This window comes from Bubalus kerabau, chromosome 13 (assembly GCF_029407905.1).
Source record: "Bubalus kerabau isolate K-KA32 ecotype Philippines breed swamp buffalo chromosome 13, PCC_UOA_SB_1v2, whole genome shotgun sequence".
Lineage (NCBI taxonomy): Eukaryota > Metazoa > Chordata > Mammalia > Artiodactyla > Bovidae > Bubalus > Bubalus kerabau.
In genome coordinates this window covers 44,202,030-44,229,453 of record NC_073636.1, presented here as the reverse complement: position 1 = coordinate 44,229,453, position 27,424 = coordinate 44,202,030, and the positions used below count along the sequence as shown (strand labels likewise).

At 49.3% G+C, this 27,424-nt stretch overlaps 2 protein-coding genes and 1 long non-coding RNA gene across 3 annotated transcripts; 2 read left to right on the top strand and 1 right to left on the bottom strand.

Annotated features, from left to right (window-relative positions):
• Window positions 1-46: 46 nt before the first annotated feature.
• LOC129625610 (malignant T-cell-amplified sequence 1-like) lies at window positions 47-898 on the bottom strand. The gene has a single exon (XM_055544160.1). The coding sequence runs from the start codon at window positions 732-734 to the stop codon at window positions 189-191; it is 546 nt and encodes a 181-aa protein (XP_055400135.1). The 5' UTR covers window positions 735-898; the 3' UTR covers window positions 47-188.
• On the top strand, window positions 740-26,567 carry AKR1E2 (aldo-keto reductase family 1 member E2; the record flags this gene model as incomplete). Its single annotated transcript, XM_055543298.1, has 10 exons — window positions 740-937; window positions 19,207-19,374; window positions 20,057-20,173; window positions 20,994-21,071; window positions 22,724-22,846; window positions 23,989-24,086; window positions 24,465-24,537; window positions 24,830-24,914; window positions 25,859-25,940; window positions 26,217-26,567. Coding segments are annotated over 10 exons (1,065 nt in total), but the record flags the coding sequence as incomplete, so codon positions are not given.
• LOC129625611 (uncharacterized) lies at window positions 6,778-13,651 on the top strand. Its single transcript, XR_008701553.1, has 2 exons — window positions 6,778-7,604; window positions 13,033-13,651. It is a non-coding gene; the product is annotated as an uncharacterized LOC129625611 (long non-coding RNA).
• Window positions 26,568-27,424: the final 857 nt, after the last annotated feature.

Genomic DNA, 27,424 nt, shown 5'->3' with positions numbered 1-27,424 from the left:
TCACAGGCACACAGACAAATGACACACACACACAGACAGAGAGGTTCGTTCCAAAACTTTTACTTGGCCTTTCTCCTTTTCTAGTGTCCTCTGAATGTCTTAAGCACTGAGGAGTGGCCTCCCTGGCGTCACTCGGACACAGGCTGGGCACGAGGTCCGCGGGGCACCAGGCGCGAGTCCTCCCAGGCTCACTTGTACGTCTTCATGTGCCACAGCCCGTCATTGAGGTAATGGATGTTCTCGATGCCGATTCCTTTGTTGACTTTCTCGATCTCGTCCGCGGACATCTTCATGACGCCCACGCACAGAGCGTGCTGCTTTCCCTCCGCCATGATCGCCACCACCGTGTCCACTGCGGCGGGGAAGAGGCGGGCCCCCGGCGAGGTCAGGCCTGGGCACATGATGTTGGCTCCGCTGAGCACGAACTTGATGGCTCCCTTGTCCACCTGCTGGCGGGGCAGGATGAACGGATACTTGTGCAGCAACCTCAGCGTTGGGTAGAAAGGCCCTTCCCTTTGCCTGAAGAACAGCAGCTCCCCGTTCACCGTGAGGATTTCTATGTGCTCGTGGCATCGCACTATTTTGACCGGATCCTTCTTTGGCATGATTTGGTTCAGCCACGGTTCGATGCCGGGAAACTGCTCCATCAACTGGTTCTTAATGCCCTTAATAACGGAAGTTTTCAACTGGATACAGTTCGACACGTTTTCTTTTTCATCAAATTTCTTGAACATGATGCAGGAGTGAAGACGGCGACCACAGAAAACCGTGGCCGGGAAGCGGGGAGAAAACAGAACTACCAAGAGTCCGGCGGAGACGCTTACCGGGGGGCGGCTGCTGGAGGGAACGTTCGGCACGGCTGTCGTTAACCGGAAGACGCGCGCGCTTTACGACCTGCCGGCACACGACTTTCCGGCACGTCTACTTCCACCGCCCGGTACGGCGTCGCGCTCGGCGGCTTTCTGGGGGTTGTGGGTTCTTCTCCGGAGCCGGGCGGGTGAAAGGGCGGGACTTGGGGGAGCGGAGGAAGATTGGTTATTCTTGCTGTTAGAAGAGAATTGGGGGTGGGGACGGGGGCTGTGTTCCATTTCTGAAACTATTTCCGTCCAGTTAACCCGGCCGGAAACCGGAGGAACCCGGAGCGGTAAGCCCTCACCCTCCTCCTGGTCGCGGCGAGGAGTCGCGCCCTGGCGGTTACTCCTCTTCGCGGTCTCTCACGCTCGCCGATGTCGTCAGGCGCAGGCCCGAATACTCGTTTACAGTTGCTGTTCGTTCTCTCCACGTGCACTCGGAGAGAAGGGGTTCTGTGCCCAGGAGGAATGCGAATGTTATAGTTAGGATTTCGGTCCTTTTTCAGTTCACTTCAGTTCAGTCGCTCGTTGTGTCCAACTCTTTGCGGCCCCATGGACTGCAGCACGCCAGGCCTCCCTGCCCATCACCAGCTCCCGGAGTTTACTCAAACTCAAGTGCATTGAGTCGGTGATGCCATCCAACCATCTCATTCTCTGTCCTCCCCTTCTCCTCCTGCCTTCAATCTTTCCCAGCATCAGGGTCTTTTCAAATGAGTCAGTTCTTCACATCAAGTGGCCCAGAGTATTGGAGTTTCAGCTTCAGCATCAGACCTTCCAGTGAACACTCAGGACTGATTTCCTTTAGGATGGACTGGGTGGATCTCCTTGCAGTCCAAGGGACTCACAAGAGTGTTTTCCAACATCACAGTTCAAAAGCATCACTTTTTCCCCCGCTTAGCTTTCTTTATAGTCCAACTCTCAGAGCCATACATGACTACGGGAAAAACCATAGCTTTGACTAGACGGACCTTTGTTGGCAAAATAATGCCTCTGCTTTTTAATATGCTCTCTAGGTTGGTCATAACTTTCCTTCCAAGGAGTAAGCATCTTTTAATTTCATGGCTGCGGTCAGCATCTGCAGTGATATTGGAGCCCCAAAAATAAAGTCTGCCACTGTTTCCACATCTATCTGGCATTGAGTGATGGGAGAGGATGCCATGATCTTAGTTTCCTGAATGTTGAGCTTTAAGCCAGCCTTTTCACTCTCCTCTTTCACGTTCATCACGAGACTCTTTAGTTCTTCTCTTTCTACCATAAGGGTGGTGTCATCTACATATCTGAGATTATTGATATTTCTCCTGGCAGTCTTGATTGCAGCATGTGCTTCATCCAGCCCAGTGTTTCTCATGATGTACTCTGCATATAAGTTAAATAAGCAGGGTGACAATATACAGCCCTGGTGTACTCCTTTTCCTATTTGGAACCAGTCTGTTCCATGTCCAGTTCTACCTGTTGCTTCTTGACCTGCATACAGATTTCTCAACAGGCAGGTCAGGTGGTCTGGTTGTAGGGTAAGAGAGTTAGAGAAGGAGAGGTTTGGAAAAAGAAGGAGACCAGCACTTTAGAGGAACAGATAACCTTTAATGAGGCGAGAAGGGGTAGCAGTCAGTGAGATGCTGCACTAACCCATCCAGTACTCTCACCTGGAAAGTCCCTTGGATGGAGGAGCCTGGTAGGCTGCCGTCCATGGGGTCGCTAAGAGTCAGAGATGACTGAGTGACTTCACTTTTACTTTTACTTTCATGCATTGGAGAAGGAAATGGCAACCCACTCCAGTGTTCTTGCCTGGAGAATCCCAGGGACGGGGGAGCCTGGTGGGCTGCCGTTTATGGGGTCGCACAGAGTCGGACACGACTGAAGCGACTTAGCAGCAGCAGCAGCAGCACTAACCCAAGAAAAGAATAAGTATGTATATAGGCATATATGTGGAAAGCTACTGTCATAAGAGACCCTCTTCTACTCCAAGGTTGTTCGGAGTAGTTATCTCTTAAATGGCTGGGGCAAGGAATTCTGGAGATTGGCCAGAGGCTGGGCAGGGCTGGGAGCTGGGCGCAATCAACCTTATTGTCCGTTTGTTTCCTTGGGGTGAGAGAGTTCTTTGTTTTCACAGAATGGTGGGAGGACCAGGAGGGGGCTTTTAACTCCAGGCCATTTTGAGGCGTGTAACTTTCCTTCATCCCAGACCCTAAGGAATATATATAGAAAGAGAAAGAGAGGTGGATGTTGCTAATGTTCAGGGCTTCTTCCTGCTGATAAATGAGGTTCAGGGGATTGTAGTCTGGGAGGAAGGAAGTCTTAAGGCCTGTAGTGTTGCTTTTCTATTCTAGCCCTCAGGGTCTCAAGCAAAAGAACAGTCTTGACTTGGTCTCTGAAAATGGCTCGGATTTGGTCTTGGAGAAATCCCTGGAAAAGATTAAATAGGGCCCAAAGGTGAGTAGGAGGATGATAAAAATGAATGGTCCGAGAAGACATAAAACCCAAAGCATCCAGTTCCAAACTGTTAACCATGACTGCCAGGAGTTGCTTAATCTCTGGCGGGTTCGTGAGGCTCGATCTGTAAGCTTTTTGCAGCTCCTTGGGCAATAACGGACTGGTTGGCATAGAAACAGCAGGATTTGTCTAGAAAAAGGCACAGACCACCCTTCTCTGCGGTGATCTAATCTCCTTCTGTTTTTGTAATACTATGGCTGCCAAGGAATCAAGTTGATTTTGGATAGTTATTAGGCCTTGAGCTATTTCCTGGAGGCTGTCTGATAGGTCCTTAGAGAGTGTCTGGTAGTTTTGGATGGAGGTGGTTAAGCCAGGGGTTCCTTTTTCAATTCCAGCCTCTATTCCTAGCCCTACTAAGAGGGGAATGAAATGAATGGCTCGTTTTATTCACTTGTGGATGAGAGGAATAGGCAAAGGCTGATCATTGGGGGCTATTAAAAGGTTTGGATTGGAATATACCAGGGTGCAGGTCCCGGTCCAGTTAGTAGGTAGACAGAGGTATGTAGACATCCCACACAGGAAAAATAGGCCAGGTGTCATAATACAACAGCTGAAGTTGATGGCGAAGAGGAGTTGGGGGGTGGGGTTTTGATCGTTCGTTCAAGGATGCTCAGAGACCCTGCTAAGGTGGCCCCAACAGTGGGAGAAGTGGAGGAATATGCTGAGGAAACCACCCTGTAAAGGTTAAAGAGTGTCCTGTAGGACCAGAAACATTATATATAGCCTTTCCAGTGGCAAACAGTAAGGTGGAGGTATGGTTGCACATGGAGTTAGGGATTTGTGCCCATGGGTTGGTCATATGAACTGTTTATGGAATTTCTAGATATACAAAAAGGAGTTGATTGTAACAGTGTTACTCTCTAGGCAATAGGGCCTCCGATTGAAGGTTTTTCATTGAAGGAGGAAAGTTCAGTGAGTAAAGATTATAAGAGTGTGTCTGAATTTCGGATTTGGTCACTTGTGTGAAGCTATGTAAGATATGAGACGAATAAAGGCTCTCCACGGTATGAGTGGTGTAGGGACATGTTACCTGTGGTCCAGTTGAGGATGAATGTGGGGAGGGCTGAATCTCACAGAGGAGTTAGGGATAGACATATCTAGCAGTCTTTAGCCAGTTGTGTGTTAGAAGCATTGAGAAGTGTATGGGTTAAATTAAGGGTCCAGAATAGATAGTTGAGATTAGGATTTTGAAGGAGTTCCTGGGTCACAGGAAGAAGGGAGGATAAGAAGAAGATGTTAAACAACATTTGGGGAAGTGAGTATAAGATAGATTACTATGGAAAAGAATTGGATTTTAAAGGGGTAAAAGTTATAAAAGGCTCCCTGTAGCCATAGGGTGGAGATGTAATCTTCAGCAAGTTTGAACGTGAATCCTTGAGGACTCGAGACCCAGATATCTGCCAGAAGTTGTTCCAGGAATAATTGAAGCCGTGAAACCTACAGGCTCATCCATCGCCAGTTGAGGCCGGTGGAAGCTATGAGAAATTTAGAGTTGTAGGGCCTGTGTGAGAAACTTGATAAGTATTAGTCTGGCAAGCATTTTCATCACTGGGCTGCATAACCTTTTTTAACCGGGTGATGTGACCCAAGGGGTGATTTCTTTTAATTTTGTAGCGGTAGGGGTCAGCAGAATTACCGTGTAGGGACGTTGCCATTTTGGGGTTAAGTCTGAGTGGGACTCAGTTGTCATACAAACTTTTATTATCTCCTATTTGAAGGGATGGGTATGGAAAATTGGGGTGTGGTCGAGGGAGTAAGTCATCCATATGTTGCCAAAGGGCATCTCGTATCTGGGCAAGTAAAGGAAAAGGAAGGTGAGAAGGCAGTTTGGGACCGTCCTGGGAAGGGGAAAGACCCAAAGGTATTATGGGCTTCCCATACATGGCCTTGAATGGACTGATACTTAAGGGTTTTTTTGGTAAGGCCCGGACCTTTAAGAGGGCTAAAGGGAGGAGTTTAGTCCAATCTTGATGAAGTTCGATTGTTAATTTGGTCTGAGTTTTTTTTAGGACTCGGTTGGCTCTCTCAACCTTATGGGAAGACCAGGGATGATAAGGAATGTGAAACTGAAAGGTGGTTGTTGAATTCACGCAAAGACACTGGGATTCTTGGCCCCCGGAGGAGAAGAATTCAATCCGGGGCCAGAGATGAGGCTTGATTGCTCAGAGCTTTTGGGTAATGACGTTTTTTTAAAGTATAAAGGAGATATAGAAAGCTTCTGACATAGGCATCAGAAGAGGGCAGAAAGAGTGCCCCCCCTGCTAGTCTTCAGCTGGATGTTGTATAGTCACTAGCAGTCTGTTAATGAAAGAAAGAATGTCTTAAAACTCAGAGTGGCACCAGGTTCCTCATCCATAAGATGTATTTTGGGATAATCTTGGCATCAAATGGTTTATCCTGGGCCATAAAATGATTAATTTGAATCTTGAAGAAGGGCAGACCACATAGTTTCATTTACATAGATTAGGGGAACAATATCTCAGTATAACATACTGGTTTGTCAAGTAGGTTCTGAGCTGAGAGGGAACCAACTTGAAGACAGAGTTTGGGGGTAAATGCATAGTACATTAGCATAGCTTAAGACAAACATTTCCATAAGAAAAAGGCTTTGGTTATCTCTAGGTTTGAGAATAGTTAACTTCAGGTGAAACCAGGTGTCATTATGGCAACACAGTATTTTAAGAGAAACCTCCTTTTAAATTTGTATAGAGAAGAAAAAAATATCCCTAGTTTGTTTCCTCCTGCTGCTTAAGAGAGATAAAAGTGTCTGACACTTGCAGGCTATTTTCTCCATTTGGAGACCCCTGGCCTTCCTGCCTGTTACTCTCTCAAAACCTCCAAGGAACTTGAAGGGCCCGTGCAATATTTTGGGTGATTTGAGATGTGAACTCGGGCCTGTTGTCAGACTGGAGGGAGGAAGGCATTCCAGACCTAGGGAGGATTTCAATAAGAATAAGCTGAGCCATAGTAGGGACTGGTTTGTTAGTAGTCAGGAAAGCTTCGATCCATCCAGAAAATGTATATACAAAGACTAGGAGAAATTTAACCTTTTTTACGGGTGGCATGTGGGTGAAATCTACCTGCCAGTCTTGTGTGGGAAGATGTCTGCAATTTGGTGGGTGGGGAAAGAAGGGAGGCAAATGTTACAATTAGGATTTGTCTGCTGACACATGGTACAAGTTTGGGTCAGATTATTTAAATAAGTCATATCGTCCTTAGTTCAATACAGTTCTGAAGGAAAACCTTAAGTATTTTTGCAGAGGGGTGGAAAAGGGGATGCAAATATGAAAGTAATGTGCGGATGTTAGGCTCGTCAATATGGGGCATAGTAAAGACAGGACTAACAGAGGCAGCCTGCCGCTTTGTTTGGTGATCTACTATATTGTTGTAAAAGGAGATAGGATTATGTTACTGATGTCCCCAGCAATATATTATAGCAGCTTGTTTTGGGAGCTGAGACGCATGGAGGAGTTCAGAAATAAAAGAAGCATTGAGAATAGGTGTGCCCTTCTGAGTCAGGAATCCCCTCTCCCTCCAGATTATAATGTTAGAATGTAAATATGTTATAGACATATATGGAGTCAGTGTAAATGTTTATCTTTTGGTCTTTGGCTAGGGTCAAAGCTTGTGTAAGAGCTATCATTTCAGCCTGTTTTGAGGATGTGTGAGCTGGGAGTGTGGCTGACGTGATAATGCGAGGAGGGATAACTTTGTCAGGCTGTCCCTGGACTATAGTATATCCAGCCTCAAATGGGGCTTGTTTCTGAGCACTATCTTCTATGAACCAGGAAGGGACTGTGGGGTCAGTAAGGGACAGATCGGTTATATGTTCAAATGGATTAAGTGTCATATCTAAGGCCTGAACACAGTCATGAGATAGGTGTTCTGGATCTGGTGTAGGGAGTAAGCTAGCTAGCAGGATTAAGAGGTTTATAAGGCATAAAAGAAAGGGATGGGTCAAAGAGGTGTCTGTGGAGGATCTATAGTTAAGCAGGGAGCAGAGAAAGGAAAGCCCGATGAGAGAGTAAATCTTAGATGGAATGAGGTGAACATACATTTAGAGGAGCATTTCAGGTTAGTTTTTGGGCTTCAGGAATTAAGAGGGTGGTTGCAGCTAAGGCCTGGAGACAAGGTGGCCATCTGAGCATGACGAGATCGAGTTGTTTAGATAAGTAAGCTAGAGGCCCTCATATGTGCGCAGTATCCTTAAGGCATGTCCTTGTCGAGGATGTACAAAAAGGAAAAAAGGCTTGGTGTAATCAGGTAAGTAAAGAGAAGGGATCTGTAGCAAATGTTTGATAAGAGTCTGTATTGGAGTGTGGAGAGAGGTGGGGGCCAAGAAGGGTTCATCTACGTTTCTTGGAGTAGCTTGCTAGAGAGGTTTTGCGTGGAGGGCAAAATTCGGGACCCATATTCGGAAGAAGTTTAATAGACCTAATAGAGAAAGAAGTTCCCTTTTGGTTTGGGGCCTGGGGATCTGTGTCAAGGCTTGAAGTCTCTGAGCTGGAATTATTTTGATTTGGGAGTGAGAAGCAATCCCATGTAATTGATAGTGGTGGAAGCACTTTGTGCTTTGGAGGGTGAGACTCAAGCCCCAGTTGCCTAGGGCATTTAATACCTTTGCAGTGTGGACTAGGCAGATATGGTGAGAAGAACTATATAACAATAAATCATCTATATACTGGAGTAAGGTAGTAGAGCCGAAGCCTAAAGTTTGTAGGTCTCTTTGGAGGGCTTGACCAAAAAAATGAGGGCTATCTCTAAACCCTTGTGGTAAAACGGTCCAAGTTAATTGTTGACATTGATTTGTGTCTGGATCTGTCCAGGTGAAGGCAAATAGGGGCTGTGAGGAGTGGTGTAGGGGTATAGTAAAGAAAGTATCTTTTGGTCCAATACCGTGAAGTAGAGTGTCAGGGGGAATATGTGAGAGAAGGGGTAGGGATTAGTGCCCACGGGGTATATGGGTATTATGGCCTGATTGATCTTGCAAAGATCTTGAACTAGATGCCAGGAGTGGGTCCCATTGTGGCTGCCAGTATAGGAGTATTATGAGGAGAACGATAGCCCGCAAAAGGCTGGCTTTGAGCAGTCGGGAGATTGTTGGTTTAAGTCTTTGTTGGGATTCTGTGGTCAGGGTATATTGAGTTTGGGTTATTACCTGAGGGATTTTTAAGAAAAACCTGTACAGGGGAATGGTGTAGGGCTACCAATGAGGATTCAGTGACCCAGACCTGAGGATCTATCGGGGGAAGGTCAGGGGGTAGATTTTGGGAGTGAGGGCTGGCCAAAGGTTCGGGTGCCATTTCGATGCAAAGAATTGGTACGGGATCTAAGGATGGGAGGTTTATAGAAGTTTGCAGCTTAGCCAGAAGATCACGTCCCATCAATGCCATTAGGCATTGAGAAACTACTTTATAGGAATGTGTTAGTGTTGTTTTGTCAAAGGAACAAAGGAGAGGAGGGGTTATTTTCGGATAAAAAGGGATGCCTGAGACCCCCTTTGATGGCCACTTGTGAAGGTTGGAGAGGACCCTTAAAGGAGGATAAAAGTGACAAGTCCCAGTGTCTGTTAGGAATGAGACTTTGTGTCCGGCCACCGTGCCAATTACCCAAAGCTCCGAGTTCATCTGTATGTGGTGGACTTGGGGTCTGGAGCTTGTGTTCCGTCACTGGAATAACTGGGGCACAATTGGATCATCTCTTACCTCATCCGAGGAACCATGGTCTGGGGTGCCAGGGCCCCCTTCAGTCTGGTTCCCGGCTCATTGTTGTTGGGCCTGGGGTGGACCCCCAGATTTGGTGGGAAATGTCTGAGGACGATCCATTTTCCAGTGGCCCCATTGTTTGCAGGTGGGGCAGGGTTTGGTGGGTGGCTGGGAGTTTGGGCAGGACTTAGCCCAGTGTCCCATTTGGTTACATCTAAAGTAGGGCCTGGAGGGTTAGGTCCCATATAGGTGGGACGAGGTGGATGGGCCAAAGGGGTTGAATTTTTTTCTTGGACAGCTGCAGTGAATAAAACATATTTGGCCTTTCGTTCCTTTTCTTTTTCTGCTTCTTTCTCCCTATTGTTGAAAACTTTAAAGGCTGTTTCTAGGATATCTTGCAGAGGGGTTTTGGGGCCTTTCTCCAACTGGCGTTGTTTTCAGCGAATATTGAGCTGACTGGCTTATGAACTGGACGTATAGGTACAGAAGTCCAGCAGGGGTGGAAATATCTAGTGTATTTTTGGACTGCCTCAGTAAGCCATGAAAGAAAAAAGACAGGATTTTCATCTTTTTCTGGACTCACTTTGCTAGTCTTATTGTAGTTAACATGAATGTGAGAGTTTTTTAGCATTCCTTGTAGTAAACAGGTGATCATATGATGCAGGTACCGGATGCTGGCATCGCCTTGATGTGTCCATCGTGGCTCAGTTAAAGGGACTGCATTATCAGCCACCGGATTAGTCCTGTCTTGATTATGGAGCTGATCAGCATGAGTCTGGGCTGCCTGTCATATCCATTCCTTTTCATCAGGGGTTAATGTGGCATTTAGAATGTGATAAAGATCATTCCAGGTCAAGTGATAGGCTTGTGTAAGGCAGAGGAATTCTTCTCTATACCTAGTAGGATTTTCTCAAAAAGATCCCAATTTTTCTTCAGTTTGGCTCATATCAGAAATTGAGAAAGGCACATGAACCCATAGTAGGGCCCTCCGGTCCTGCTACCTCTTTGAGGGGAAGCATGTGTTTGCTTCAGGTCCTGGCTGATGGGGGGTGGGGTGGCAATCTCTTTGGGGGTTTTGGAGTCATCGCTTCCTGTTTTGGAGGAGGAAGGGCTAGAGGATGGGGTCTCGTCTCTGGAAGTTTTCTCTCTGGGTGGTAGGGAGGAGGCTCATCTGCCAGGTCAAAATCAGGGGTTGGGGGGTTAGGGGGCCTTTTAGGGGCTTTAGATGTGGATTCTTTTGTAATGGAGGGGGAGAGAGAGCAGAGGATTTGACAGGTAGAACAGTCCTTGCAAAGAGAAGGATGACTTCTAAGGTCCCAGAAGACTTGAATATAGGGGACCTCCGACCATTTGCCATTCTGTGTGAGGAAGTTTGTGAGATCTGATAAAATATTGAAATCGAAAGTCCTGAACTCAGGCCAGTGGTTTTGGTCATCCAGTTTGTATTGAGGCCAAATTTGAGTGCAAAGTGACTCGAGTTTATGAACCTTGAGATCGGTCAAGAATAGAGGTTTGAGGTTTCATTTTACTCAGGCCAAGGGAGAGTCCCATGGGACAGATTGCCTTGACCCCATAGCAAATGGCTAGCGACGGTCCAGTGGAGAGAAAAGGGTCGTCACCTAATCTTTTAACTAGGCAGAGAGAGAGAGGCTCTGAAGGAGGGGAGGGGCGTCCTCCACGTGTACCTCCCCAGAGGACCTTTTGGCTGTAGGGTTCTCCAGGAACCTAGAAAGGAGGATAGTCTATGGCACCCTAGAGTACCGTCTGAGCTTACCTGGGCTTTTGGGTCAGGTGAGAATTCGTGGTGGATGGAGGTAGGTTGAATGGCAAAAGGCCTCTGTCCTAGAGTTGGTTGGTCTCGTGGAAAAGAAAGTGTAGAGAAAAGAGGAAGAGAGAGAGAGACCAATATTCCTTGTGTTACGTGAAAAACCAATAAAGCCCTTACACAGGACTTGTACCGCTCAAGAAGGCACAGGATGTCCTCTCTAGGAGGTCTTGAAAGTCCGGGTGGGAAAGTGAGCTCGGCAGGCTTCCATGCTCCAAAGAGCTGGCTGTGGAGAACGTGAAGAAGTCTCAACCTCCCAGGTTTCAGCAACAAAAAATGTAGGGTAAGGGAGTTAGAGAAGGTGAAGTTCAGAAAAAGAACAAGACCGGCACTTTACAGGAACAGATCACCTTTAATGTGGCGAGAAGGGGCAGCAGTCAGATTAGTGAGCTGCTGCATTAACCCAAGAAAAAAGTATATACAGGCATGTATGTGGAAATCTACTGTCTTAAGGGGGCCTGTTCTCCTCCAAGGTTGTTAGGAGTAGTTATCTCTTAAATGGCTGGGGCAAGGAATTCTGGAGGTTGGCCAGAGGCTGGGAACAGCTTGGAGTTGGGGGTAATCTACCTTAGTGTCCATTTTTTTTTTCTTTGGGTGAGAGTTCTTTGTTTTACATAGACTGGTGGGGAGGACCTGGAGGGGAGTTTTAACTCTAGGCTATTTTGAGCCAGGTAACTTTCCTTCACTGGTAATCCCATCTCTTTAAGAATTTTCCACAGTTTATTGTGATCCACACAGTCAAAGGCTTTGGCATTGTCAATAAAGCATAAATAAATGTTTTTCTGAAACTCTTGCTTTTTCAGTGATCCAACAGATGTTGGCAATTTGATCTGTGGTTCCTCTGCCTTTTCTAAAACCAGCTTGAACATCTGTGCAGATGTTCCTGGTTCACATATTGTTGAAGCCTGGCTTGGAGAATTTTGAGCATTACTTTACTAGCGTGTGAGATGAGTGCAGTTGTGCAGTAGTTTGAACATTCTTTGGCATTGCCTTTCTTAGGGATTGGAGTGAAAACACCTTTTCCAGTCCTGTGGCCACTGCTGAGTTTTCCAAATTTGCTGGCATATTGAGTGCAGCACTTTCACAGCATCGTCTTTTAGGATTTGAAATAGCTCAACTGGAATTCCATCACCTCCACTAGCTTTGTTTGTTGTGATGCTTCCTAAGGCCCACTTGACTTCGCATTCCAGGATGTCTGGTTCTAGATGAGTGATCATACCATCATGATTATCTGGTTCGTGAGGTCTTTTTTGTATAGTTCTTCTGTGTATTCTTGCCACCTTTTCTTAATATCTTCATGTGCTTCTGAAGCCTGGCTTGAAGGATTTTGAGTATTACTTTGCTATCAGGTGAAATGAGCATAATTGTATGCTAGTTTGTACATTCTTTGGCATTGCCTTCCCTTAGGATTGGAATGAAAACTGACCTTTTCCAATCTTGTGGCCATTGCTGAGTTTTCCAAATTTACTGGCACTTTAACAGCATCATCTCTTAGGATTTTAAATAGCTCTGCTGGAGGGTAACACTTATGGTTAAATATTGATAATTTAAAAATTAACTCAAAATTAATTATGAATTGTTAGAAGAACGAAAATCATGATACAAAACTCAGTCTTTCAGGCCCAGGGTGTGTCACTTCCCAAGTCTTATGAGCCCCCGCTCAGTATCACTTTCTTTTCTCATGAAATTGGAATAATACAGTGTGTACTTCACAAGGTGTATGGGGGCAGTAAGAGGAATACAAGATATAACATGTAATGGACTTAACTAGTAATAGGAAACAGTGTAGTATATATTAAAGTATTTATTTTCAAAACAACCTTTATGCAATAGTGATAAGACTATACTAGATATGTACCAATTTTACAGAAAATTAAGTCAAATGGTCAAGAGATACCCAAATTCAGTTTTCTATCAGTAATCTCAAGGGAGTATGTAATAGAGACATGGCGATTATGTTGTGAAAATGATGAATCCAAGTTAGAAAACTTCTCAGCTTCCTCAAATGTCTTAAAATTTGGAACTTGATTCCTACACTTCAGTTCAGTTCAGTTGTTGAGTCGTGTCCGACTCTGAGGCCCCATGGACTGCAGCACGCCAGGCTTCCCTGTTCATCACCAACTTCCAGAGCTTGCTCAAACTCGGGTTGTGTTCATTTCAGAGTTCACCGCATACAGCTTTCAGAAATGACCACTAGAGGGCAGGAGACTCAAACGAAGTTTACATACAGCTCAAGAATCAAGTACTCTTGCCTGGAAAATCCCATGGACGGAGGAGCCTGGCAGGCTGCAGTCCATGGGGTCGCTGAGTTGGACACGACTGAGCGACTTCACTTTCACTTTTCACTTTCATGCATTGGAGAAGGAAATGGCAACCCACTCCAGTGTTCTTGCCTGGAGAATCCCAGGGACGGGGGAGCCTGGTGGGCTGCCGTCTATGGGGTCGTGCAGAGTCGGACACGACTGAAGCGACTCAGCAGCAGCAGCAGCAGCAAGAATAAAGTTCTCCATTTTAGGAGTATTTTCAACTAAATAGGTAACAGTTTTTTATCATGCAGTTGTTTTACCTCAATTGTATTTCCTAAATAAACCCATCTCTGCAGAGTCAGAAAATATTTCCCAAGCTCAGGGGAAGCACATTATAATCTACTTGATTTGCAATTTGTGGATTTTCTCTGCGTCTACAGAATAAACAATAATTCCTTCTGAAATGCTATCTATTAAAAAATTAACCGTCCGTTTTTGACCTGTTGAAATAAATATGAAAAGTCCCTTTTCTCACATTGTTTCAAAGTGTAAACTATTTTTGAAAATTTAAAACATGTTATTGTAAAAGTAATCTCACAACAGCCAGTTTTTAATAACATCATCATCTATCTCATTGCTCCATTGCACAGGTAACACTGCCAAGTTTCTTATTTATACTGCAAAAAGGGTCTCTGCACACCGCGCATATAGATGGATAGGGAGGACACCGGAAGTCACGTGCACACCATGTGGGGATGCCCAGAGGAAAGGGCCGCACGCAGGGGCTTAGGTGTTCTCATTCCCAAAGCACACCCAAAGGGAGGGTTTGGCCTTGACCTCAGGGTATTGAACCCTCCCTTCTCTGGACTCCGCCCACCTCTCTGGCTCTAATTGTCTCACTTCCCAGATTGTCCCAGCAGGGGATGGGCTCAACTGCATGAGCCCCACTCAGTGTGGGCACGGCCCAGGCTCCTGGACCCCTATTCCGTGGGTGGAAGCAGCAGGATGAGCTCCAGGTCAAAGGGCCTCCCTCCCACATGCGGACTCAGCGAGGGTGGTGAGGCAGCCTAATCTCCTAGCTTGTCCAGTGCACATGCACACATCTAGCAGCGCGCGAAAGAGACCCCTCTTGGCCGAACCCCTGTCCAATGTACCAACGGCTTCTATCCCGGCGGTTACCGCACGGCACCAACGGCCGCCGTACTGCGACCCCACAACCCCAGGGACCCACGGACCACCCCACACCAATCAGCCTGGCTGAAGACCAGGGGACGTGAAGTCACAGAATAACCTCCCACACGTCCTGCTGTCCTGGTCCCACTCTACCCCTCTCCCCGCCACCAGCGGCCAGTTCCCTGCACCGCTAGGTCAGGAGGCCCGGAGGTGGTGTAGACAGGGCCTGGGCAGGGGAAAGTCAGGCCACCCCTTCCCCTCTCCATCTCTTCTTCAGCCTCTCCCATCTTTTCTGGCAGGACCTGGGACCCACACCAGGTCCAGCCTGGCCCTGGCCGCTCCCCTGGCTGGTGTAAGGGGCTGAAGGGAGCCCTGAGAGCAGCAGCTCCACAATGAGGCCCGAGTGTTAGGAGTAATTACTGTTATTAGGGAGCTCTCCCAGGCACTTAGATCACCCCAATTTCTTGATGAGCCAGGCATGGGTGCTCAGGGTCACTCAGCTCTAAGTGACCAAGTCCAGCCAAACTAAGCCATCACGACGAAGCTTGCCTGTGACTGACCCCAGAGGCCACGCCCAAGAGGTGTCCCCCGAGCCCAACCTTGGAGGGGAGTCTGTCTTGGGTGCTGGAGCACGAGGAGGGGCACCGCAGGCGGGGACTCCCGCAATGGCTCCGCCCACTCCCACCTGCAGACTGAAGGCTCTGCAGGGAGGGTCTCACTCCCGGTCCCGGGAGATGCGACCCCGTGTCCACCGCGTCCCGGCTCCCCGGGTCCCCAGGTTGCGCTCTGCTCCCACGGACTCCGGGAGTTAGAAAACATTCCCAGGACTCGGAGCACCGGGTCACCAACGGGGAGCTAAGGCCACCAACTCTTGTATGGTACCGCAGACCCTCAGGGTCCCAAGCCGCCCAAGCACAGCAACTTGTAGTCCCTCTGGCACCCTGAAGCCGTACCCCCACGCCCACACCGCCCCCCCCCCCCCACGCCAAGGGAGGGGTCTCGGGGGCCTAGCCTCCTCCCAGGGCTCAGAGAGAGGGACACCAAGCCTCTCCCCGCTGCCCTGGGGGTGACCCGGTCCAGCCGCCCCTGCGAACCTTGGGATCCCCGCCGAGATCCCGATGCTGAGAGCAGGGGAGGCGTTGCTAGGAGACCGAGGGCAGGGCTAGGTCCCTCCTGCGCTGTCTCGCCCCTCGCCGGCGCGCGTCCGTTCCCCGAAGCCCCACCCTTGGCCCCTACAGCTGGGCGTGTTCACCGCCTAGCGTGCTTTGGCTTCTTCCGCTGCCCCGCGCCGTCAGCCAACCCGGGTTGGCCTCTGTTGCTACCGGCAGCCAGTCCGGCGTCCACTCGGGTAGCGGCCCCACGGAGCCGCGCGGGCAGGCGGGGACGCACTCCGAGCTATGGAGGCGATACCTCCTGTCCTGGGCCTGGGCACCTGGAAGGTGAGGCGGCCTCTTGGTCGAGGAGGGGCGGCACCTTCCTTCGACACGCCCCTGCGTGGAGAACCACCTTCCTGGGGACACCTACAACAGCCTCCGCAGGTCCAGCTGGTCGCTGGCACCTGCCGGGGGCTCGCCTCTGGCTTTTGGAAATGGAGTGTTTAGTTTAGTCATTAGGTTTTCTAGAATTGGGGGTTGTCCTTCCCAATCACTACTTATTTCAGTTCAGTTCAGTCGCTCAGTCGTGTCCAACTCTTTGCGACCCCATGAACTGGCACGCCAGGCCTCCCTGTCCATCACCAACTCCGGAAGTCCACCCAAACCCATGTCCATCGAGTCAGTGATGCCATCCAACCATCTCATCTTCTATCGTCCCCTTCTCCTCCTGCCCTCAATCTTTCCCAGCATCAGGGTCTTTTCAGATGAGTCGATTTTTCGCATCAGGTGGCCAAAATATTGGAGTTTCAGCTTCAACATCAGTCCTTCCAATGAAGGACTGATCTCCTTTAGGATGGACTGGTTGGATCTCCTTGCAGTCCAAGGGACTCTCAAGAGTCTTCTCCAACACCACAGTTCAGAAGCATCAATTCTTTGGCGCTCAGCTTTCTTCACAGTCCAACTCTTACATCCATACATGACCACTGGAAAAATCCAGCCTTGAGTAGAAGGACCTTTGTTGGCAAAGTATTGTCTCTGCTTTTTTATTTATTTGTTCGTTTATGTCTGCGCTGGGTCTTCCTCACTGCCTGGGCTTTCTCTAGTTGCTCTAGCTGGACTTCTCATTGAGGTGGCTTCTCTTGTTGGGGAGCCAGAGCTCTAGGGTGTGTGGCCTTCAGCAGTTGCAGCTCCCTGGGCTCTAGCGCACAGGCTCCCTAGTTGTGGCACACAGGCTTAGTTGCCCGGAGGCATGTGGGATCTTTCCCGATCTGGGGTCAAGCCCGTGTCTCCTGCAATGGCAGGAGGCTTTTTTGCCACTGAGCCACCAAAGAAGCGCCCCCCACCCCAGCCCCGCTGCATTATAATTGTTCAGGGAAAAAAAAAAAAAAAAAAAGTCTGAGAAAGCCCAGAAGAAAAGATTGTCAGGCTTGGATAAGAGCAGGAAACTGTCACCTGACGAATCAGAGCAGCAGCCAACAGGAAGATGGGGAAGTGTCTCTACCAAAGAGACAGGAAAATGCTGTCATTGCCAACTTGGTTTTAAAAAGAAACTTTCAAACTTTTTCTTCCCAGTGTAAAAACCTGATAGTGGAAGTTCAGTTAAGTAGCTCAGTCATGTCCAACTCTTTGCAACCCCATAGACTGCAGCCCTCCAGGCTTCCCTGTCCATCATCAACTCCCAGAGTTTGCTCAAACATGTCCACTGAGTTGGTGATGCCATCAAACCATCTCATCCTCTGTCATCTCCTTCTCCTGCCTTCAAACTTTAGTGGAAGTACTTTGGACTTTCCTCTACTTTGTCTTTTTCTAATCCCTGTCAGTGGTTTAGACAGCACTAATTATAAAGCCTTTCAAATTTGCTTTCTTTTTAAAACAGTCTTTAATAAAAAGATATTTGTTTAAGAATTCACATAGAAAGTTATTGGTTGCTGGTGCTAGTGGTAAAGAATCTGCCTACCAATGCAGGAGACATGAGACAGGGGTTCTATCCTCGGGTCAGGAAGATCACCTGGAATAGGAAATGGCAACCCACTCCAATATTCATGCTTGGAGTATCCCATGGACAGAGGAGACTGGCAGGTTATGGTTCATGGAGTCGCAAAAGAGTCAGACATCAATGAGCACACACAGGAATTAGAATGATCACCCTTACTCATCAAAATATTATTTAAATTATTTCTTCTATCCATTTACCAACTGGTAGAGGTCAGGGATGTATTAATAGTTTAATTTATTGTGGTCGAGTAAAACAAGTTGAAAGTATTTCCTCTTGTCAGAAGAACTTTGTTTTAATTGGTATGAATTCTAACTGGAAAATTTTGTAAAACTCTGTGTATTGTGTTTAATTGCTTTATTTAAAAAAATAGTTATAGACCAATTGAGCTTTATTTTTTCTTAAGTTTTTCTAGGAATTTTTCCATTTCATTTCACTTTTCCAAATTGTTGGCTTCTAGTCATTGATAATGGAGAAGGCAATGGCACCCCACTCCAGTACTCTTGCCTGGAAAATCCCATGGACAACGGAGCCTGGTGGACTACAGTCCATGAGGTCGCTAAGAGTCGGACACGACTGAACGACTTCCCTTTCACTTGTCACTTTCATGCATTGGAGAAGGAAATGGCAACCCACTCCAGTGTTCTTGCCTGGAGAATCCCAGGGACGGGGGAGCCTGGTGGGCTGCCATCTGTGGGGTCACACAGAGTCAGACACGACTGAAGCGACTTAGCAGCAGCAGCAGTCATTGATAATAGTTTCTTAGGTTTTTAAATATGTATTTTTTATCTGTATATACTGCTTTTTTTTCATGTCATTTTAAAAAAACGTGGTCTCCCTAGTCTTGTCCAAAGTTTGTCTACTTTAGGGAATCCCCTTGAGGTCCAGTGGTTAGGTCTCCACACTCCCACTGCTGGGGGCCCTGGCTCAGTCCCTGGGTGGGGCACTGAGATCCCGTATGCTGCACTGTGTTGCCAAAAATTAAAAAAAGACAACAGCAAAAAAAAAAAAAAAGTCTATTAAGATTTTTCAAAAAATCAACCACAGGCCTTGTTGGTCTTCTCTATCAATTTGTATTTGATGTTCATTATTATATTCATTTTCTCTTCCTTCTGATTTCTTGGTGGTCCTCCCAACTCTGAAGTGGATGCTTGGTTCATTAGCTCTCATCCACTCTAAATGTGTTCTTATTCAATGAAGACCATTATGACAGATGCATTTCACGGGGTAACGTGACGTTCAAGGGAGAAAGCACCTTGTGAGCTGAGACCCCTTGTGGTTTAGTGGTTGTGTGAGCCTCTTCCCTCTTCCCCCACCCCAGGCCCCTTGCCTGCTAGAGCAGCCCCCTTTACAGAGAATGTTTCTTTTCTGAACTTGCACATTGCTGATGCCATCCATTGCATTCCTTTGGCTTCTGGCAATGCTCTGTGTGGTGGGTTGTCTTTGTGTGCACCTGTCTGCTTTTACACTTGGGCTGATGGCCTTTGTGGGTAGTGGGTGAGTCTGTACCTCCTTGCATCACACCTGTCATCATTGTTCATCCTAAATTTATTTACGCACCTTCATTCCAGTAGCACAGCCTCTAGCTCAGTCATTTGCAGGCACCAAACATGCCTAAAGCATTTTCCCCAAATAAGTAAAGGAATTTGAAATTAGATTATCTATAAATTCTTTCTGATGCTGATGTTCCTAATTTTAGGATGGATGAATATGAGTACCAACTCAGTAACTTCACTTTTTATGGCTTGTTGACTCTGTGTTCTAGAGTGAACAGGGGTTGTTGGGGTCGGGCTCTCCTGAGTGCAAGTGGCTGACTTCTTGTCTTGTAGGCGGCTCCAGGGGAGGTAACAGAGGCTGTAAAAGTGGCGATAGATGTGGGCTACCGGCACTTGGACTGCGCCTACGTGTACCACAATGAGAATGAGGTCGGAGTGGGAATCCAGTCCAAGATCAAGGAGGGCGCGGTGAGACGGGAGAACCTGTTTATTGTCAGCAAGGTAGGATTTCCCGTATATAGAGAGAGGGCCACTGACCACTCAGGGCTGGGCTACTAGATGGTGGGAATGGCACGGGGAGGGTTTTCCAGTTTCCTTTGGATGAGTCGATCTGTACTTGAACCCATGAGACAGGACTTGTGCAGCTCCATGCACAGGCTGGGAGCATTGCAGGTCAGGGGGGTCAGGGACAGTGTGACATGAGCAAAGGCACGGGGCATGGGACACCATAGGTGCAGGGACCCCCCAAAAAGCTTGGCTGGCATTCCCAGATGAAAAACTGTTAGGCAGCAGAGAGCTGCCAGGTTGAGGAAGTGGACGGGCTGGACTGTGGAAGAAGTCAAGATGTCGTCTAAGAAGTTCACTCTTTTCCCCTTAGAAAGGAGCATGGTTGAAAGTTGTTACGTAGGGAACTATGTTGTATAGAAGCGAGGCTGGTGTGGTTTTGAGGAGATTGTAGATGCTGTGTTTGCACAGGAGATAGGAGACGCTGACAGCCTGAACAAGGGCAGCCATGGAGGATCCCAGGGTGCCCGAAGGACGTGTCACTGCCCCACTGTATTTACTGCCAGGGGGTCCCGGATGCCGCGCATCTTGCAGATCCTGGGCCAGCGGGCAGGGGTGCACTCACAGCTCCCACGGGCTCCGTGGCCATTGTGTCTGTGCTTCCTCCCTGCCCCTGCAGCTCTGGTGCACCTGCCATAAGAAGTCCCTGGTGAAAGCAGCCTGCATCCGGAGTCTGAAGACCTTGAAGCTGGACTACTTGGACCTCTACCTCATGCACTGGCCCATGGGCTTCAAGGTACAGGACGGCGAGGCCCCCGTAGGCCACACCTCCCTTCCTGGTTGTGCCCTGTCATCATTCAGTGAGCACACAGTTCCCTCGGGGCTCAGCTCTGGGGAGGCGTGGGCTGGAGGACCTCAGAGCCCCAGGCTCTAGTGCCCTACAGGTTCTGCCTCTCAGCCTGTCCTTTCATTTCATACACAGGGCTCCCCTTTGACATGCCTTGGGGGGCTATACCTGGTGGGGTAGAGGGGTTGCAGACCAATCCCTGAGGCTGCACTGAGGTCTGGCTTTAGGTTTTTAAAAATTTCCCGCCATCCTTCTCTGGCACTTCCCAGGTGACACTAGTGGTAGAGTCCACCTCTCAGTGCAGGAGACGCAAGAGGTGTCGGTTCCATCCCTGGCTCAGGAAGATCCCCTGGAGGAGGAGGTGGCAACCCACTCCAGTATTGTAGCCATCTTTCTCTGCCCTGCACCTCCCAGCACCCTGGTACTAGTTGATTCACTATCTCTCACCATGATGGGGATTCTAAGAAAAGAGGGAGGATCCTACCAGTGGACTTGGGAGATGGGGCCCTTAGGACATGAAAGACTCCATTTTTTTTTGCCTGAAATTGCCAAACAGTTTTATGGCCGCTGGCAAGGATTCCAGGTCTTCCTTCCTTGTTGGGTGAGTGGTGGGCAGCGACGTTCAGAGTACTGGAGAAGGTTAGCTGTGTGTTGGAACGGAGCCAGGCTTCCTGCCCTCTGGTCCAGTGTTCTTCCCTCCCTTCCTCCCTGTCCTCTCCGGGGGTCACTATGAGCCCCCAGTGAGTGCCTTTCCTTCTGGCTCTTGCAGTCTGGAGAGGCAGACTTGCCGGTGGACCACAACGGCATGATCATCCCCAGCGACACGGACTTCCTGAACACGTGGGAGGTAAGCCAGCCCCGCTAACCGTCTCCAGAGGGAACCGTGAGGCCTGCAGCTGCCCGTTCAGAGGCCCCTGGTTTGCAGCACGAACTGAGGACGAGCACCTGATTAAGGACCTCAGCACGGGTCGGTCATCTTTCTGAAGCACTTTAGGGATAGCTGCTGCTGCTGCTGCTAAGTCGATTCAGTCATGTCCGATTCTGTGCGACCCCATAAATGGCACCCCACCAGGCTCCCCCGTCCCTGGGATTCTCCAGGCAAGAACACTGGAGTGGGTTGCCATTTCCTTCTCCGATGCATAAAAGTGAAAAGTGAAAGTGAAGTCGCTCAGTCTAATTCAGACTAATTCAGACTGTTTTGAGTAAAAAAAAAGATCACATGGTCTTTACAGAAAATATAGAAAGTGTCAAACATACAGAAAGAAGGAAAATTTGAAAACCTGTGTCCTGGTGGTGACCACGCTGCCATCCTGTAGGTCCCTTTAGTGCTTTGTCAGCATTTCGGAACCATAACTTCAGCGGCAGGGGATGTCTTGGGGTGGGCAAGGAGAAGTGGAGGAAAGGATAGCTTATTTCAAACCAGAGTCCAGATAGAAAGTGCTGAGGTGGAAGCAAGTCGGGAGCATGGCAGTCGGGGCGGTGGGTGTGGGGCGCTGGGCAGTGGGCGGCCAGCCTGGGAGGAGGGCTCCTGCCTGCAGGGTGTCCAGTCAGGCTGGCGGGTGCCTGTGACCCCCACGCAGGCAGGGAGGGGTGGAGGCCAGAAGGGGAGGTTCACACTGGAACTTGCAGAGTTCAGGGAGACGAAGTGCAAGCTCTTCGTGTGGGGTGAGGGGTGCAGGCATGGGGTGTGGGGTCATCCAGGCAGAGTGGGGAGGGGGCACAGATGGGGAGGCATGCGGGGCCAGGTCAGCCTCTCCTCCCCTTTCATCAAACAACCAAATCAGTGAAACTGAGCTCACCTGGCCCGTCTGTCCACTGCATGGCCTGTTCTCAAGGATCCAGGTCAAACCCTGGGCTGTTTGTGTGGCCCAAGTGAGGGTCTGGGCAGCTGTTGCCGCTTCAGGGAGTCACAGGGACCCCGGGACCCTGGTCACCAGCCGTGGCCGCTCAGACTCACAGCTGCCTGCGCCTGGCACCAGGCCGTGTTCCTGGTCAGTGAACAGCGGAGCTATTCTGCCCTTGTCCCTGAAGACGTTAACTGGCACTGGGGCAGGAGCTGAGCACAGGTCATGGTGCTGAAGCAGCTTGTGATCCAGGTGACGAGGGGTGAGTAGGTGAGGCAGGTGTGGACGCCCTGCGGACACCAGGTGACAGGGGCCCAGTAATGGCGGCCCGACCTGCTGCGTTTGCTCGACGCCAGCCCTCAGCGAAGAGCTCTGTATGCATCTGCTCACATGGCCCTTAAACAGCCCCATGACCTGGACGGGGTGGTCCCCAGTGTGCGGGTGAGGAAACTGAGGCTCGGTGAGGTCCCGCGGTGTGCCCACTGCCCCCAGCTCCTAGTGGTGCAGCAGGGAGCAGACCTGGAGCACGGAAGCGCTGGAGAAGCCTTGAGGGAAATACTGTCGAACAGCGGGCAGGGCCGTTATTTGGACCCTGTGCGGGTTACCCGTGGGGCTGGCCCAGCCCAGATGCCCCATGGTTCTTTTTCCCCTCTAGGCCATGGAGAACCTGGTGGCCGCAGGCCTAGTGAGAGCCATCGGGGTGTCAAACTTCAACCACGAGCAGCTCGAGAGACTTCTGAATAAACCCAACTTGAGGTTCAAGCCGGTGACCAACCAGGTGAGCATGGGGCCAGCTCAGAGGCTATGGATCAGCTTTTCAGCCATTACCTCCAGGAGGCTGCAGGGGCCACGGAAGAAAGGGTGGATTGAGAGGTGTAGGTGTCTTCCCCAGGGCTGTCAGCATCACGAACTGGGAGCAGTCAGGCAGGCAGTGGTGAGGGGGCAGAAGATCCCCGGAAGTCTGATCTGGTGAGGTGGTGCCCCCAGAGCGAGGGCCTGAACTGAGCTTGGCTCCCGTGTGCAGCTGTGGGTGCATCACCAGGTGCGTTCAAAAATGGAGTGGTCCCAGTGGCCCCTACCCTTCACCAGTGCTGATGCTCCAAGGTGAGTGGGCTTCATGGGAAAGCACTGGGACCCCCCTGCTCTCCAGCCTGGCACGTTGTAGCCTGAAAAGCATGGACGAATGGACGACCTTCAGCCCAGGTCACAGACTGCCGAGAGGTTAATGCAGAGAAACGACTACTACCGGCAGGAGTGTTGAGTTCCCTAGACAGGCTGGCACTGCAAGTAGAAAGGGCATTCTTGCCGTACTTTATTTTAAACTTTTTGTTAAAGTGTTAAGTCCATACAAAAAAAGTGCTCACATAAGAAAAGAGCTTGAGACCATCTCATAAGCTGAGCCTGGCTCTGACCAGCATGCAGACCAGTAAACCAACGCGACCAGCCCCACTGCCTGCCGGAAGCCCCTGGATGCTCCTTTCAGTCCCCCCTCCCTCAGGAAGGGCAGCCACTCTTCTGATTTCCAGCAGCACTGAGGAGTGTTAGCACTTGGTGCGGAGACACCATGCTGCCTCCCGCACGTGGTGTCTGTGTCCTGGCCCTTCACTCAGCCTTGTGCCTCGTGGGCTCCACACCCGTCTGTGACCATGGGTTGCCGTTCTTCTCTGTGTGCATAGAGCAGATGCAAGGCCGAGGTTTTTACCTAAAGTGATGGGGCGGCCTCGCAGAGCAGGGGAGGTTTAAGTGCTCCTGATGTAGGTCTTCCCAGCGGGCTGGTGTCTTGGGGACCACAGTCCAGGCTTTTCTGCTTCCCAGTGGAGACACTAGAAGTGGGTCCTAGCTTAGCAGTGACCGGGTCCAGGAAGGAATGTGGGCCCCTTTTCCGGTGGACTGTTTTCCTGGTGAGCTGTCATCTTGTAGATCGAGTGCCACCCATATCTCACTCAGAAGAACCTGATCAGTTTCTGCCAATCGAGAAATGTGTCCGTGACAGCTTACCTGCCCTTTGGTGGCTCCAGGTAGGGATGCTCCAGGGGCCCTGAGTCGAGCCCCAAGCAGGGAATGGCTGTACCCAAGCTAAGAGGTCAGAGGGGCTGAAGCACGGAGACCCACTGCCCCGTGGCCTCCAATACTGCCGCCTGGTTCTTGAGAAAAAGCACCAAGTGTATGTGAAAAGCTGTGTGTCTAGTTGCCTCCCCTAAAACATTAGCAGTGGTTTGTCTGAGTGGGAGGATTTGAGTGGCAGCTTCTCTGCATCATTTAAGTTTCCTGTGATGAACAAGTATCATGACAAAAATACATCTAGATTTTGTGTTTGGAGGAAGCGTGAGGTTTTCCTAAAGAAGGAAGCATGTTCATTTGCCCTCGTGGCCTCTGCCCTGTACTCTTCTCTCCAGTGGGGGGATGCATCTGATGGAAGACCCTATGATCCAGACGATTGCTCAGAAGCACAGGAAGTCCGCAGCCCAGGTAGGCGGGGGTTGCCACGTCCTGGCTCCACTGTCTCATCATTTGGCGATGGGGCGTGACAGTGATTTCTCCTTAGGGTGCATGCAGGTCCTCCGAGCTTCTCCCGCTAGAACTGCTCAGAGAATCCCAGTTGGGTTTCTGAATGACTCAGAATGAAAGCACTTGCAGTACATGCTCCCGCCTCGGGCTTCTGGACTTTCACTGCACGATAAAGCATGACCGTCGGGGAAAGTGCTGAGCTCTGACCCCGGTAATGCCCTGTGTCTGATGTTGGATGTTTCTTTCCCCGCAGATTTTGATCCGATTTCAGATCCAGAGAAACGTAAGAGTGATTCCCAAATCTGTCAACCCAAAGCGGATTCTCGAGAACTTCCAGGAAAGTGCTTCCTCCTTTTGAATCACATGGCATCAGAGGCTTTGGGGTCTCCTCTTAGCTTGGGGAAGGGGTGTGCTGATGTCGAGAGCCAGCAGCCACACCCCCTGTGGCTTTAACACTGCAGGGGTGTCAGGGTGAGGCCTCTGGAGTAGAGACAGACCCTTCCTAGCCCGGAGCTGTCGGAACTGAACTGGATGGAACAGGGGGTGGGGGTGGGCAGGCAAGGCTGCAGCTAGAGTTCTCTCGAGGCTGACCCTCACCCCAGTGCCAGCCACTGCACCCAGGCTGCCCCAGTCCTGATGTGTCGGGGCTCCAGCTGTCTCTCCAGGCAGAACTTTGGTTGCCACTAAGTCTCTGATTTCTACCCTGCAGGTAGAGGCTAGGCCAGGCTGTGTCCCTCCCCCGGCCCCAGCTTCTCAGCTGCGGGCTCAGGGTTGGCTGTCCCTGAATGGACGGGCTCTTAATGCAAGCAAGGGTCATAGTCCGCACGTGTGTTAGGGATAGGAAGAGGGGAGAGCTGCTTAGAATACTGCTTTCGAAGGACTAAAAAGAAAAACTACACAGTGAGCATCAGTGCCTCCAGGGACCAGGGGTCTCCCTCACCAAGTGGGTGTGTGGAAGAAATGTTTTTGGTCTGTGTTTCTTGGGGGGTTTTGTTGGTTTTGTTGTTGTGATGGTGTTTTATTTTGTTTTGTTTCATCTTGTGTTGTTGTTTTGGTTTGCACGTTGGGAAAATTTCTATTCTGGAACATCCCTTACCCTGTGGGCCACACTCAGGGCATACCTGTCTTCCCAGGGATTCCTAAGCAGCAGAGGCTGAGCCCGCCTGGTTTTGGTCCAGTGTCACAGGAAGTCTGATCCCCACCTGTGTTTTGCAGCTGAGGTGGTTCAGCCGAAGATCTACCAGACTAAGTTCCCAGTGACTGTTTTCTTCTGGTTTCCAGGTGTTTGATTTTGAATTATCAGAAGAGGATATGACTGACCTCCTTGGCCTGGACAGGAATCTCCGTTTGTCCACGTTCCCCATGTAAATATGACTCCTTTACCCTCCTTCCCAAGGAGGGGGAGCAAGGTCCAGATTGCATGACTGCTCCCTGCAGAGGGCTTTACCACCTTTGGGGTTAAGTTAACCTTTTCATAATTCTCTCCTGTCTAAGGACAGGCCACTTTGGAGGTAAATTATAAGACTGAGTCCATACACTCAGGAGTTTAAACAATATGTTAAGTGTATTTTTTCAACATTTCTCTTAAAAATATTAACCGTTCTCTGCTTCTATCTTTGATCTGTTTTTCTCTTTTTCAGAACTGAAAATCATAAGGACTATCCCTTCAGAGCAGAGTTCTGAGGACCCTGCTCAGCCCAGATGAATCCTCGCCGACGCAGGGCAGCCCTGGACAGGGCAGGGGACACAGCTTGATTTGGGTGGGCTCCCTGAGACGTCCCAAGAACTGAATATGGTTTGTGCCTGAAGGTGGAGGCTTCGTGAGAGCAGCAATCACTCTCCACCGAGACCCATTCAGGTTTTTGAATCCGAGGAGCCCACAGTGCGCTAGGTTCTCACAAGTGCACGCGGCCTGTACCCTCAAACAAGGATATTTGATGACTCGTGAATAATTTGCCTTCACATTAAAAAAAAAAATCATGCTATGGCAATGTTGGAATGTCTACAGTATAAGGAACCTCCAACCCCATCACTCAGCTTCAGCCATTGTCAGTCCCTGGCCCTTCTTGCTTTGTCTCTGATCCTCTGTTCCCTGCCAGTACCCCCAGATGGTTTTAAAGCAAAATCCGTACACAACACACAACAAATGTGCTCAGCTGCCTGCCACTGTCCCATCCCTCACTGATGCTAACGTGCTGCCATAGGGGACAGGTTTCCCATAGCTTGGGAAAAATGATTTCTAACCTGTCTAAAAGACAAAGTAATAAACCCATAATGCGGTTCTTATAAATAAGGAAATGATGAATTCCCAGTTTAAAAGGATGATATTGGAGGAGCACAGAAACTAACAGTTGATTACTTACCACGCTGTGCTGTGTGGTTGTGTCCGACTCTTTGTGACCCTATGGACGAGCCCGCCAGGCTCCTCTGTCCATGGGATTTTCCAGGCAAGAATACTGGAGTGGGCTGCATGCCCTCCTCCAGGAGATCTTCCCAACTCAGGGACTGAACCCGGGTCTCCTGCGTCTCGTGCACTGTAGGCAGATTCTTTACCACTAGAGCCACCTGGGAAGCCCACTGGGCCTTTAATTTGCAGAACGTGCTGAGTCCTCTTAAGAAGACAGGCACAAGGTGGCTGAATAATTCCCAAAGATTACCTGGTTGTGAAGTTGAAGCTAGGATTTGAATGTCCAAAAACCAGTGAGCAAATTAATTATAATAGAAATAAAAACTGAATTGACAGTGATTTTCCAGTTACTCCACCCAAAATAAAAAAAAAAATCAACCTCCAAAACACTTGAAGTATTTCGAAAAAATAGCACTTTCAGTAACTTTGGGTAGGATTATA

Coding starts and splice junctions, on each gene's coding strand:
- LOC129625610 (XM_055544160.1), bottom strand. CDS start 734: ATGTTCAAGAAATTTGATGAAAAAGAAAACGTGTCGAACTGTATCCAG.